At 39.7% G+C, this 14,496-nt stretch overlaps 1 protein-coding gene across 3 annotated transcripts in view; it reads left to right on the top strand.

The window, feature by feature from the left end:
* roraa (RAR-related orphan receptor A, paralog a) overlaps nucleotides 1-14,496 on the top strand; it is a 211,532-nt gene that overhangs the window by 149,283 nt on the left and 47,753 nt on the right. The window contains exon 1 of one of the 3 annotated variants that reach the window (XM_028039653.1): nucleotides 4,978-5,144. The exons of the other annotated variants lie outside the window; for them this stretch is intronic. Coding sequence (XP_027895454.1) covers nucleotides 5,114-5,144 — 31 coding nt within the window. The 5' untranslated portion in view covers nucleotides 4,978-5,113. Of the gene's footprint in view, nucleotides 1-4,977; nucleotides 5,145-14,496 lie in introns of those variants that run through there. 3 annotated transcript variants of the gene reach the window in all.

The raw sequence follows: 14,496 nt of genomic DNA, 5'->3' as shown, positions 1-14,496 counted from the left end.
TGTGGCGGTGAAAGAAAAGGTTACAGCCTTGTCAACCATTGCTATTCACAGTGTTGTTGATTCTGATTACATGACAGCTGACAGGTGTACACCTAACCTGTTTAGAAATTATATGCTTTCATATGCCTTCTTCTGACCCCACTTTTCTATAAATATTGTGTAAATATTGTGTGTCTGTGCATTTAGTGACAGGGAGTAAGGGAAAGAAAAAGTGTGATTCTGAACTGGCCCTGGGGCTGTGTGCATATAAAAGATGAAGGGAAGCTTATATAGCTATTAGTCATCTGATCTGAGTGTAACCATAAAAAAACTGTTAAAAGGTGTAATGCTTACACTTCTGTTACATTTTTATATGAGATAAATTGCACTGCTCCATGTAAAATCCATTAGTCATAATGAGTTAATGGCGTCTCCTGTAGCTACACATGCCATAAAATATTGGCACAGCTGAGGTTGTGTAGACTGCTTTTAAACTTTCGCAATTCTGCATTTAAAGTGGTTCGTAAACAAAGCCCTCTTCGGACCCATGGAAATAACCCAGGAGTGTCCTCTGTTTTCATAGAAACAGATATTTTCTTTGTTGTCTGTGTGATTTATTGAAGTCTTCCCACAAGTGGAAGCCTCCAGGAAATTGCCTGAAATGGCCCTAAATTGGTTTATGATTGTGCGGTGTGGGCCGGTGGTGTTATAGTTCTGATATTATGCCCTCCGCTCCTTGGCATCTATATTAAATTGATCTGTGTTGTTTTCATGGAGTGCCTGTTTGAGCTTGTTAATTCGACCTCCGCTGCAGGCTGGTCAGCACCGTTTCAAACACCCAGGTGGATCTGCTGTGGAATAAAACACTCAGATTGCTAATACTTTAACAAGAAAATATGCAGGTATGAAAGAGCCTATCCTGTGGGGGTCAGAGGCCACAGACGGGACTAAGCATGCTGACAACAGATCTGCTGTTTTGAGTCCAGAGTAGGAAGAGTTAACGTGCATCAGCTGCACAGAGAGCTTGTGCATAGAATGGCTACTGACAGACTGCTAATGAGGCCATTATCGGGTCTCATCCTCTCCTCTCCTCCAGGGGCATCACTGGATGTTCAACACCACATTTCAATTGAATTTCATTCCACAGGACTTGTTTACAGTAAATATATTTGGTTGAATTAATCCTGGAAGACTGTGAGAGATGACATTTAGCCAGTCTGAATACAAATATAAACCTACCCTGAATGTTATCATCAGCTCATTTACATATCTTATTAATGCTTCCCCAGTTTAAACTGAAGGGTATTAAAGGGTTATTGACTAAAATAAAGCCTTTGATTGCTCCACACGACTGGACCAGTTCTTAAAGACACATTTGACCACTTTGTGACTCAGTCAATACAGCAGTCAACATGCATCAGAGACATATTGGCTTAGTGTCAATGGTAATGTGGAGCCCTCAAGAAAAAGTGTGATCAAGGGTAAATGAAGTGGAAACATTTGTCCTTAGGGAAGACGGGCATTGGAAGTACATTTAACACACTTGATGTTCGTTGATATTTTTATAGCTGCTTCAGATCAACTTGTCCTTCTCTTCAGATTGTGATTTTTTTTAACCAATATGATGATCACGGGTGTAAAAAGTCAGACTTGTTTGGCCCTTTTTTATGAGCCCTAATAGCCTTCCATCAACATTTAGAAATGTATTGCATCCTCATATGTATCTCATTTGGAGGACACTCAAGTGTTTATTTAAGTTAACTGCAGATGATTATGGTCAACAGCTAATGCAATTTGAAAATTCTGTTTAAATTGTAATATTACATAAAAACATTTTTAAAAAATAACTTTTTTTAGCACAGAGGTGTTTTGCTATATATTATAAATTGCTATGTACGCTATCATGCTGAAGGAGACTAACTTAATAGTTAACCATCTTTGTCAAATTCTACAAGAAGAGTAATCCATAAAATCTAATTGCTAAAGAAGCTTGAGTGTAGCAACCAAACATAGTATTGGAAAGATCAGTGGAAGGAAAAAAACTGTAAAAAATAATAATAAAAAGAGTAGTGAAGTAATGCCTGTTCATTTGTTTGTAAGACATTCACAAGATGTGAACAGTGCTCACAGACTAAGCATGGACTCCAACTCGTCCATTCCTTATGTTGGAACACAAATACATTTTTATTGGCCCTATGTAATTTCACAATTTCTAAGAAACTGAATTTTAGGTTTTATTAGCTGTATGCCATGTTCATCATAATCACCAGAAATATATCACTCTCTGAGTTCTTGGAACAGAACCAGTGCGACTGGTACATCTTGCCCATTCATAGGGATGATCTGAAAAAAAAAAATGTGCGATACAAAATGAAGCAAATTGTCAGTTCCTCTTATTTCTTTAGTAAATATAATCCTTGTGAATTGGAAACCCCTGGGTCATGTAGACAAAAGAGGAATAATATGAAGAACAATTCTGACTCCTCTCCTGACATTCAGACTCTAATATAAACATAATCCTCCTCTCAGATGTTGTTTTTAACTAGCAGCATAAACAACTCCTATATGGTGCTGTTTCATGTTTGTTTGAGTGCTTCTTCCTGTTTAACCACTCCGCAGCGTCGTGTCGTGCTCTGTAGAAGGCTGATTCTGCAGCCAGTTTTCAAGACACGACCACAGACAGCAGTGGTTAAACATGTTTCTGCGTGGGCCATGGTCTTGACTCATCTGGCGAGCTTTGAAGGTCTCGCAGAGATGCACACCTTTAAACAAAGCAACTGATTCTCATAGTCACACCGTTTTTAAAAGGTTTGCCTACTGTGGACTTTCCTTGTTTTACTCTTTGGTCCATTTGACTCTATCAGTCTCAGAATGATGTTGTGTTCATTACTGTGCTGAGCCGTAAGAGACCGGCGTTGACACAACCTGAGCTAATGTGTTTAGTTACTCTAATGGATCATACCGGTCCTAATGAAACATTGTCATGAGAAGATTTATGTTGCAAGCTGCTGAGTCCTCATTTAAATTTCATATGTGGTTAGAAGTACCCTTTATTTAATCATTAGACACAGAGTAGAAGACACATAATTAAATATAAATATTTATAATAAATAATGAACAACAGCAGATTCACTTTAAGTTGGTGTTCTCTACACTCTTTCTGATCAGTTCAACTCGAATCACATTTTTCAAAAGCTGGTTTAAACTGCAAACATGTTAACTGTAAATAATCTCGGATTGTTATGTAAAGTAATGTTATTCTTTCTAATTTAATTCAGATCATTTTAACTGCTCTTTGGAAGGTGGACAACTACTAAATGTCATTGGGTTGTTTTGACATAAAAAATAATAATTTCTTTCCTACTATCAAAAATATAGATGTGTAGAGCCTGATTGAATTGGGATTGTCGTCAAAGACATAATCAATGCATGGATCAGTCTTTGACGTTTTTTAAAAAAAAGAGTAGTTTATACTAGTAAACCTAAAATGGGGCATGATTGGGTCTTTCATCTTTGTTATCATTCAAAATGTATGGTCTAATCATGAGGGTCTGACATGGTCATCTCTGCTTCTTCCCTCTGCAAAGCTCCAGGGTTGTAAACTGCTGTTTTTCCAACAAAAATCACTTACACCAATGATTTTTCAAAAATCTATCTCCTGACAGTAGATTTTTCCTCACTGAGTAGATGTACTTGAATCATCTTTTGTGTGACTGCTACAAAACAACATTGAAGAGTTTTCAAAGAGGGTGTCAATAAATGTGGCAGAACTAGCATGTGAATTTTTTTAAGAAATGTTTTTGCATGTGTAGGATATCCAGAAGTGCTATGCGACTTCACAGGCAATAAATAGAAATTTAAATATTTGGCATATTGGGGAGTCATCATTCTTGTGCAAAGATTGATCTCAGAAGTGTGTGTAATAAAAATCAAGAAACAGCTTAGAACATTAAAAGGAAGCTCCAAAATTCTGATTGCCAAATCTCAAATATTTATACTGTCATTAATAAAAGAAAATAAATATTTTCTCTAGTTCATTTTCTTTCTTTTTGAAATACTGCTGTGTCTGAAACCCGAGCTGTATGATGTTTGTCTTGAGACGAGATGATATGAGCACCAGCTTATTCATGAAATGCCAAATGGTTATTGGCCAAGGCTGGATTGCACTAAAACCAGAATATTGTATCAGAGAGAGGCAGCTGGTAAGGAGTCAGAGCAGATTATCATATGAGAGAGGATGAGTGAGAAGAGAGGTGGGGTAGAGGGGGTTGGAGAGTGGTAGAGACTGGAATGGAAAGCAGGGGGCGAGAGTGAGGGGCACATGAGGAGGAGAGAAGACAGAGAGATGGTTGCTGCGGGGCGGAGGGGATCATCCAAACCGTTCCGTCACTATCATAGCTTCCTCACCTGGTGGGAAAAGTGTGTGCGCTTAATAGAGAGGAATGCGTGTGTGTGTGAGTCCTCCGAGAGGTCAGAGGAAGATGCTGAGGCTCCACTCGTCTTCTCTCTGCAAAGGGCCCACCGCTGCTAGCAAACATCTGGCCTCACACTGATCACTCATATCCACCGGCAGGGAGGAGGAGCACTTCTATCTCTGAGCCACAGATAAAAAAAATAAATTAAAAAAATCACACACCCTCTCTTATCCGCTCCGTCATATTTTTGTTTCTTCCCTCTTCTACTTCCCCTCCCCATTTATCTACCTTTCCTTTTAGCCTTTCTCAGACTCTATGCTTTCCTTAGATAATCAAAAAAAAAATGTTTCACAAAAAAAAAAAATCTTCTCTGACTTTATCCTTTCTCTGTAAAGATAAGCTACAGAGCAGCAGATAGTTTGGGTGTGCTGTGTCTAGCAAGCTGGGGCAGACAAGACTGCAATCAGTGGGAAGAGGGCCAGCTTCCCCCTGCCTGAGCTCTCAGCGCCCCTACTGGCTGCACGCTGTGCCAATCAAAAGGCCGGGTGGGTGGGGAAAGCAGGCAGACATGCACGCTGATGTCACAGTCACATGGATTCTGGTGTGGTCATGCTCGGAGGCTGAGAGACGGAGCTGTGCTTGCTGGCCAGCTGCTGCTGAGACAGCAGTGGAGGGCTTTGCGCTGCTGATAGTTTCTTCTCTTATGGACGCGAAGCTTAATGATGTATTTTGTGATTTCAGCTATGAAAGGTAAGAGAAGGAAGACGATCGTGTCATAAAGATAAACATGCACGTTTAATTGAGCTGCCGGCGTAACAAGTTGAGAGAAGTGCAGGCTCCGCTGCTCGCAGCCTGCCAACTCCGTGCATTGTGTTTGCAGGACATGAGGGGAGAGAGAGGGTACCACAGGGCTCCAGGTCGAACTTAAGATTTCTTTTGTGCATGGACATAGAATTTCTAAACTCTGGCGAATGCATTTGTAAAATATAGATTTTAATATTTTATATGTCTCGAAATGTGGTTTGACTTGATTATTTACAGTGTGTGCTTTCTCGCTGCTATACTGTCGTGCGAGTGTGTGGAAACCACCGCCGGTGTAATCTGTTCGTGTCTGTCAAGAATCCTTGCCGAGTTCATCTGCAGAAGTTTCTCGTTTCCCGTCTCGTCTTTGTTTTGATTTTTTATTTATTTAGTCAGTTACTAAGTTACACTGAATGTTTTTGTGTTTTTTATGTTGGGTTGCGTGTTTGAATCCCGTTCTTAGCCCAGTTGTTTCAATCCAGAGAGAGTGTGTGGCCGTGTTTGGGGGGCGAAGGGGAGCGGGCAGTGGCGCGGATGGCAGACTGTGATTCTTTTGAGTTGATACCGGCGCGTGTGTCTGCAAGTGCGTGCATACATGCCGGCGTGCGCGTGCGTGTGCTTTGCTCCACTGACCTATTTTTTTACGGTTGGATTGAGTGGGGGGGTTCTCGGGTTGTAGATGTGTGGTCATGAGAGCACCAGGACGTTCCCAGCCGCCGGAACGTTCATCCTCTCTGCCCATAATCCCAGCTCGTCCAGCCCCCCTCGCCCGCCCTCCTCCTCCCACCTTTCCCTCCATCATCCAGGCGCACATGTGCGCACACATCCCAGCAGACTGATAAAAGTGCTGTCAGACATACAGTGCTGCACACCTCTCCCATGCATGCATGCGTGCTTGCATATGCCTTTATTCGCATGTTTTCACTCTCGTGCATGCATTCTCTTTTGCAGTGGAAGATGTGAGCACGCACTCAAAAGCGGGGCTCATATTTGCACACTTTCATGACCACAATGAGCAAAAGGCAGCTGTCACTTTGTTACATGGGGAACAAGAAACCAGTAATAATTTGATGTGTTGTCTTCTTCTCCTCTCACTTGTTCTATTGTTATTTTAAGTGTTTGCCTTGCTAGAATTTAATGTTATTGTTCTTCTAATCTGGACTTCATACACACACAAAAAAAGACAGAGACAAAAGAAACTTTTTCCTTTTTCTTTTGATTTCGATTGTTTTCGCCCATTTGGTTTGACTGGATAGGGTATGCTTGATTTGTTGCCGTGCTGTACCATTTATTTAATTTCTTCTTTAATCTTCCATCAACCTGGCCAGGTCTGGAGACCAGCCTCTGTATATAATCCAACATATTTTCTTATTCTAACCTGCTTCATTGATGGTTCACTGTCCCATTTTTAAAAAAAAAGAAATCAAATCATACATTTTAACACATTGCTTTCACATCTTGGAGCTGTTGGAATTTGTGTGACTGGCTCCTCTGATCACTTTATTTTATTTTTTAATTAATGACAGGGAAAATCATTTAGGAAGTGAGAAGCTCAGATGTGTTGAGACAGGTTATAAAAATCAGGAAGAGACACACCAAGAAAAGACCTTTTGACCCTGTGTCCTTTTTATTCATAGTTTGGATTGAAGCAAAGGTAGAAAAAAGGTAGAGTGTGTGGAAAATGACTTCTCAAAAAGCGTACTGTCTGAGCATGATTTATTTTATCCTTACTTTATATATTGTGTGAAAATACCATCTTACTTGAACAATGTTTACGTTAATACACTTTCCCCCAAATATGCCATTGTAGAAATCAGTTAATGTGTCCGTTTTGAGTTTTTTTTGCTTTCTCGTTTTTTTCCGTAGATTGTTACGCAGTAGTCTGCTAAAGGTTGCAGGTGACACGGCAGCACACTGTGAAAATGTGATGGCTAAAATTGAAATGTGAGCAAGCAGTATAATTGGATGCTAATTCAAATGGCAGTGACAGTTTCTTCCGGAAAATGGTTGGAGAATTGAATGAACTGCACAGCGAATTTCTGTTTTGCCACAAACTTACTAATTATGGTAAACTTATCGCCCTCTCGCTGCTCTTTGAGCCTTTCTGTGTCTTTTTGATATTTTCTTTCTCTCAGCTTCAAAATAATGCAAATATATTACAACAACTGCGCCTGAGTCTCCGTGGCGTTCTCTCCCTTCTATTCTCTCCCTCTCAGTTCAGCCTCTCTACCACACCACTGCCTCTCAAGTACCTAATTACCTGTAATGGAAACATCCCTCTCATTACCCCATGCAAATTAGCCATCCTACTCAGCACAATTAAGATGAAAATTCCAATTACATCATTAAAGAAAGTTCTTTGATGTTCGGCTAGAAAAGGTAAAAAGTGCTTCTTGTCCAGAGTACATATAATTAACCCTTGGAAAAAAAAAATGGGGCGGGGGCAGCTCTACTGTGCTTGTGGACAGCTCTCAGATATGTGATTTAGTTTGAGTGTGTGCTAGGCTGTGAGAAATGTGCTGGGGCTTTAGAGAAGATGAAGCCAAATATCTTGTGATAGGTGCTTTAAGGCTACATTAACAAGGCTGTAAATATTTGTTGTAGATTTGGCACTCGTTGTCTCTTTCCATCAGCGGTCCATTGAAGTGCTGCACTACCTCATGCTGCAGGCTCTCGCACATTAAAGGAGAGGTTAACAAGATTGGCTATTATCCAGTTAGGGACTGAGGACTTGAAGAGCCATGAGGGGAAAAAAACATGTCTGATTAAGTTGAGGTTGCATCATCTACAAGAATTTGTAATTAATGTCTAATTTATTAGAGAGAAAAAATTACACTGCTGATACAGCCTCTCCTGATTTGTGCTGATAAACAAAGGTATATTAATATGAGCTAAAACAGTTCCTACAGAAATAAAAATGTGATTAATGTCAGTTCAATCTCGCTACACGTGATGTGACACAGAAAGTTTGAGCAAATAATCCATGCATTCAGAAAACGTTCTGCCGCTGCACTAACAAATGGAAAAGTTGCGGTTTGGCCATCTTTCCTGCCTTTTAGCTGGCTGAGGAAGTGGAATGATGTCCCCACAGGTTATTAAGGAGTGTGGGATGTGCCTGTCTGCGCTGTGCGCAACTGAGACAAACATCCTGGCTGCCTAACTGTGTGGAGAGGGGCTGGTTAATGAGATATTGGCTGCCCATTGAGAGCATGGATTTTTGATTTGGCAGTATGGAAGTTGGAAAGAGGGTGAGGTGCACTCTGGAGAGCAGAGGAGCCTGATGATAAAGAGTAATATCTGAAAACCGATAGGATTTGTTTTTCTTTTGACTCAATTTTTGGTATTGTTTATGAAGTCTGCAAAATTTTATGAGTCAATATGAGATTCTCATCTTATCAAAGCCTTCTTTTATTATCATTTATTAAAAAATGGAATAATGAAAAAATGAAATAAAAGAATAATGTTATTATTAACATTAATTTGAATTAATTTTCACTGACTTAAAAACATTTAATAGTAGCTTTAAATGATAATCTGAGTTTTTTTTTTTACTGTTCTTTATCGAGTAGTACAAGTATAACATATTATCGTTTTACTCATTTAGCACTATCTGCCTGCATTCTCGGTATAACATTTACAGATTGCTAATTGTAGTTTTTCAAAATACTTGTCTGAAAAAAAATAACAGTGACATTCTTTTATTAATTTTTTAAGAATAGCGAAGCAAGACTATAGTATTGTTTTCAGTCAGCTGACCAGCAGTGCACAGTAACAAGTGGGGAATACAGCACTAATTTGCTTTATGCTCCATACAGAACATAGAGTATTTAGGGTAAAGTCATATTGCTGCCTTTTGTGGTGTCTAAATGAAAAGACTTGAAAACATGTCTGATGGAAAATTTAGGCAGTTTTGAAACCGTCTCAAATCATGTAACAAAACCAGCTTTTGCTTATTTTACAATTCAGTTTAACTTTTTTTTCCTTGCTCCATGTGATGTTACTTTATATTTTTAATCCTTAGTTGTTAATTAAAAAAAAAAATTCTATGATCTATTGTTTTGCTTTATTGTTCATTTTGTCTTTTTTATTTTCTTTATTCAACTTCTGGTATAAGAGTTATGTTTTTTTGTTTTTTTTTATTAATTGGAAGTGTTTCTCTAATTAACTTGTTAATAAAACAAGGGTTTGCCACATCAGACAATCATCTGGATAAAGAACCACGTAAAGCCTAATGCATGTTCCGGAGAAGTCAGCTTACTGATGAGAATTATTCTGAACTGCAGAGAACAAATATTACTAGATAGGGAAATGCCAACAAAACATTGAATCTTAAATTTTACTCACATCTCTAATCCCTAACGCCGCATCACTGAAGGGTAATAAATACCATCTGATAGCTGTATTGATTCCTGTGGGATTGTTTGGCTCAATTTCTGACTGTTTAGTCTGCACCCTCACTTTAACAAAACATAGTTTCCATTTATTCTCCATATCTGAGAATAGTTCAAACCACATACAGTAAACCTTTACCTGGGAGTCAGCCCTGTCTGTCATATTGTCCTGTCAGTCACACCATATGACTCTGACAGATTTATCCCATCACAAACGAGGTTAAATGACTCCCAGTGCTCTGTGGCCAGTCGAGCAGCGGGGCATGAGAGACAAAAGTGGCTAGAAGCAGCTGTCGGCTTCCATGAGTTGATTTTTCTTCGTTCTGAAACATTCATTTCAAGTTCACTCTGGGTTCTCAATTTAGCTCTCCAGTCAGGTAAAACACCTAGCAGGGCTTAGTCAAATGCCTCTAACTTAGGGGTAATTTTCTACTTTACTTTCACTCAGTATTTCAGGAGTCACTTATAGATCCTTTGAAGTGTCTCCCTGTCATGCAGCATTTAACTGCTGATAGAATACTTCCCCTGTCAGCACTGGTTAGATAATCATACACTACAGTCCATTTTTTACTTTCATTTTCTCCTCTCTCTCTCTTTTTCTCCTTTTAGCTTCCTCTGTAGAAGATGCACAGAGAATACAGATGTGGTGTTTTACAGCTCCTCTTCAGACACTGCAGTTTAGAATTGCTAGATCTTCTTGGTTTATTTATTGAAATTTGCTTATTTAGTGAACACAAGCTCACTTATCTTAATTGTGTTGATAAAATAAATGCTGTCAGTGAGACTTTTGAAATTGAAAGAAGTAACATTTCTTTTTTCTGCTTTCACCTTATACACTTTGCCACTTGTGGTTTTGAAGTAACAGTGTTTAAAGAGAGAGAAGGGCAAAGTTTTATCCCCCTGCACTTTCATTCTGAGCATATTTCTTACCATCTGTTTTTTTTTCTCCCCTCTCTTTCCTTTTTCCTCTATGGGCCTCTGGAGGGCTGTCCATTGGCTTTTTGAAGTTGCATCAAAGAGGAAATGGGGAAGAAAAAGCATTATTGATTTTGCGTTTTGTCTGACTCAAACACTGAGGACAGAGAAATACAGAAGGAGCTAGGTGTTCGGCAGTGGGGCAGCTCTGTCTCTTAAGAGGGAGCCAGAAGGAGAACCCAAAAGACGCAGAAGATGAGATTTACCAGACAACTGTAAACGCACCTTTCCCTGGAGTTCTCTACTCGGTCCTCTTACATCAACTGCTCATTATCTTACAGTTGGAGACAAACTTTTGTCAGGTAGCTTTACCACCACCGCCTCATCCTCCTTCTCTATCAGGCCTTTCGAGTCCCAAAGTCTGATGGTGCTCTACAGTTGACCTGCTTTTCCGTGAAACACCAAGCCGCTCTCAGTTGTAATCAGATCTGTTTGCAAGGCAAGCATGCTGGCAGCTGGAGAGAAGCCAGCAAGCTTGTATTGTTTGTGTGGGTTATCGCCCTCATCCTCCTCCTGCGTCAGCCCAGCGGTGGTGAGACAAGAGAGGAGTGCTTCGCTGGTGTTAATGTGGCCCAGGTTGTCTGAAAAAGAGCTCTGGGTAATAGCTGCTGATAAGAATTTGTCGCTGTTCTGCTTCATTCAGCACTCAGGTGGGAGGTAGAGTCCGGTGTAGCTTCATTATTATGTATTTCGAAATAAACTGTATGTGGTTTGGCACATGTACAGATTCTTTCAACTGAATTCAAAGGTGAATTTATTTCAGCTGTACAGTAGAAAAAGGGAGATATCTGTATTATATTATTATTCAATGTACGCAGAGTGATATATTTCAGAAATGTATTTTAATTGAATTAAATTTCTTGTAATTTGTTTTAATGATAATGGTTTTCAGCTATATTAGGTTTTTTAAAGAAAATTAGAGGAATAACCAGGAGCAATATTTTTATTTTATTTTTTTAAGTTTTGGTTTTAATTCCTTTTGCATGAATTACTGCATCAGTGCAGCATGGCTCAGAGGTGATTAGCCGGTGGCGTTAAGGAACCCAGGTTGCTTTAAAAGTGGGCTTCAGTTTGGGATGTCCATGATCTTCCTCTTATCAATACTCCATTGATTCTCTATTGAGTTTCGGTAAATTTACTAACAAAGTAATACACTGGTCATTAAAGCAAGCATTAGCACATTTGATGTTGTGGGCAGGGGCCAGATACTGTCGGAAAACAAAATTTGAGTATCCAGTGACTTGAATTTTTTCGGTTTGTTTTTAAATTTAATCTGAAAAGAGGAGTTGGACTACTGAGCAGCAGTCCAGTCCTTTTTATCTTTAGCTTAGGTTAGCTGCATTTTATGTCTCTAACTCAGGAGTGGCTCAACTTAAGGATGGAAAATGTCCGTATGCGGTGGCTCTTCAAAGTCTTACTCCAGCCACAGTCCCTGCCTTGTGAGTCTTCCCCAAACCCCACACTTTTTTCTTCCACTCAACTTTACATTACTATGTTCAGTCTTCACTCTGATAGCCAGCTTTCTTTTAGATTTGGCCTTTTGTGTCCTACCGTCCTTTTAGGTATAAAAAGCCGTCTGCTGTAGTCTTTATATGATTGTCTCAACATTTCTGTATGAAAGATAGTTTTATTGCTCCCATAGAATATTCAAATTTTCTGAGAAACTGAATTTTATATTTTCAGAAGCTAGTCATTAAAAATAACAAAAATACATGCCTGACATGTCAGTATGTGTGTGTATTGCAACAAGTTTTACTTTCCCTTTATGAGAGGAATTAATAAAATGTACTTTTTTATGCTATTCAAAATAATCAGATCCACCTGTAGGTTGTTGGCTGAAGGGATTGTAGGTTAGAGGTTATGCCTTGCCAAGATGCTGTCCCCTCTGCTCCATGGAAAGTTGCCGTGGCTTCTCTGCATCCTGGCGAAGGGAGAGAGGATGAAAAATGAGGGGCGCTTGGAATTTTGATGAAACAAGGAAACAGGCAGCGCTGTAACAAAGGTCGTCGCAACATGCGCTCCGCCGCTTGATTACAAAAGGGAGAGAAGTGTGTGGGGGGCGTTTGATTACATATCCCAGCAGAGGCCATTAGGGGTTCTTCTGCTAGGATGCCATCATTTACACTCATCTGATCTGGTGTCGACACTAATGAACAAACAAAGCGTGCCTATCCTCCTGAGCACTAGGGGGTGCTCTTGAAAAATACAAATGATGTGAAGATTTGCTCCCCAGAGTTACGAACTCCTTAACTTTAGTTTCACTGCTGACTAGTTTGATGTTGCCACCAGGCAGAATTATAACAAAGCAAGTGAAATCTCATTCAAGGTTTTCCGGCACAATGTCCGCCTCAACCCGACTCTGATACGTGAAAGGAATTTATCATGGTAGATAACAAAGAAAAATAGCCTTGCCTGAAAAATACTCTGCATAAGATTGATTTTTTATGCACATGCATTTATTTGAAATAAAAGAAATGCTGCTTCAGTGCTAATTGCAAAGATGAAAGGAAAGAAGAATGTGCAAGGCAATGAACTTTGTTTAAAGGGACAGCACATAGTTTATTCAGGGACGTGGCGCTTTAATGAAATCCAAACCCATTTATAGCCTCACAAAGTGTGATGGGATAGTGAAACCGTATTTGTATGGGCATAAACAATGAGCTTCGCATGCATGCATTGGTCTCACTATCCTAATTTAGCGAATCAGGCATCAAAGGCAACTGTACAGCGAGTCGTGTTTAGGATGAGAGTGTGCATCCTCCCCTGCTGGAGCAATGGGGTTAACGGGATGTGGAGAGATCCTTGACCCATCTGAGGCACTCCCCCAACCCCACTTTCCCTGCAATGTTGAATATCTGATTGCTGATTATGAGTTTATTCCCCATTGTGCTCAGGCTTTCGCGCGTTAAGATCCGTGCCTCCCCAACTGAACTGATTAAGGAGCTGGAAAACGGTGCTACAGCTCTCAGAAATTGCTGAAAGACTCTCTCAGAAAACCTGGCAATCTGGAGTACAGCTGGCAATCACCCACCGCTGACTCTCGGAGGCTCTTTTTTGGGTTGTTTTGTTGTTTTCAAGTGGGTTTTCTGGCATATTGTTGTCTTTGTTCCCCAGGGCTTCTTGTTTCTGGATGAGAGCATTCCTAGTGCTGAGCACAGATCCTTGTCAACCTGGATGCTCAGCCCAGCCTAGTCCAGCCTCAACAACCGCACCATCAGCAAAGACTGAGTTGCTTATGATCGGTCTCTTACAGTAGCCTAATTTGGGCCAAAACAAGAATTTTCATCATTCATTTAAAAACCCTCCTTTGTTCTTTCTTAGCTCCCTGAAAGCAACACATAGGACAAAAGCATCTGCGTACTGAAAAAAAGACTACTTTAAAAGTATTCTAATGTAAATTTTTAAGGGTTTATGTGCAGTTCACTGGTTTCTGTCAAAAGAAAGAGTTTTCTAGTAAAAAGACAGCAGCAATGTTTCTTTTTTGCTTGCAGGGAATCTGTCACTTGGCTACAAATCAGCTGCTGCCTTTTGCTAAGTTTTGTTTATGTCAATAGTTAGAGGGAAGAGAAAGGCAATCCTCTCCTCTCCAAGCTAATAGATGTTTAAAATCCTTTAATGTGTGACTTGGGGACAACAGATGATAAATCTGCCTAAGTGTAGCAGTCTCTATAGGAGAATATACATGAAAAGCTTTATGACCCAGCCCAGATGACACCCCAGTTTAAAAACATGATATCAACAATTGTATAAATGCTTAAATATTTTTTGTTGTCCAGTAGAAATGCAAATATTATAAAACAAGAATGACAAATTGTGGATGTGTTTCCACAGTTTAGAACCCCTAAAACTTTCTGTAGCACCTACACCTGTAAGTACTTTTCATAAGCTGCCAGACAAAGTGCTGGAGTGACAAGATAAATGGAGCATAGATCATT

This window comes from Xiphophorus couchianus, chromosome 2 (assembly GCF_001444195.1).
Source record: "Xiphophorus couchianus chromosome 2, X_couchianus-1.0, whole genome shotgun sequence".
NCBI lineage: Eukaryota > Metazoa > Chordata > Actinopteri > Cyprinodontiformes > Poeciliidae > Xiphophorus > Xiphophorus couchianus.
Note: the sequence above shows the minus strand (reverse complement) of the source record. Positions and strands in the feature narration are given on the sequence as shown.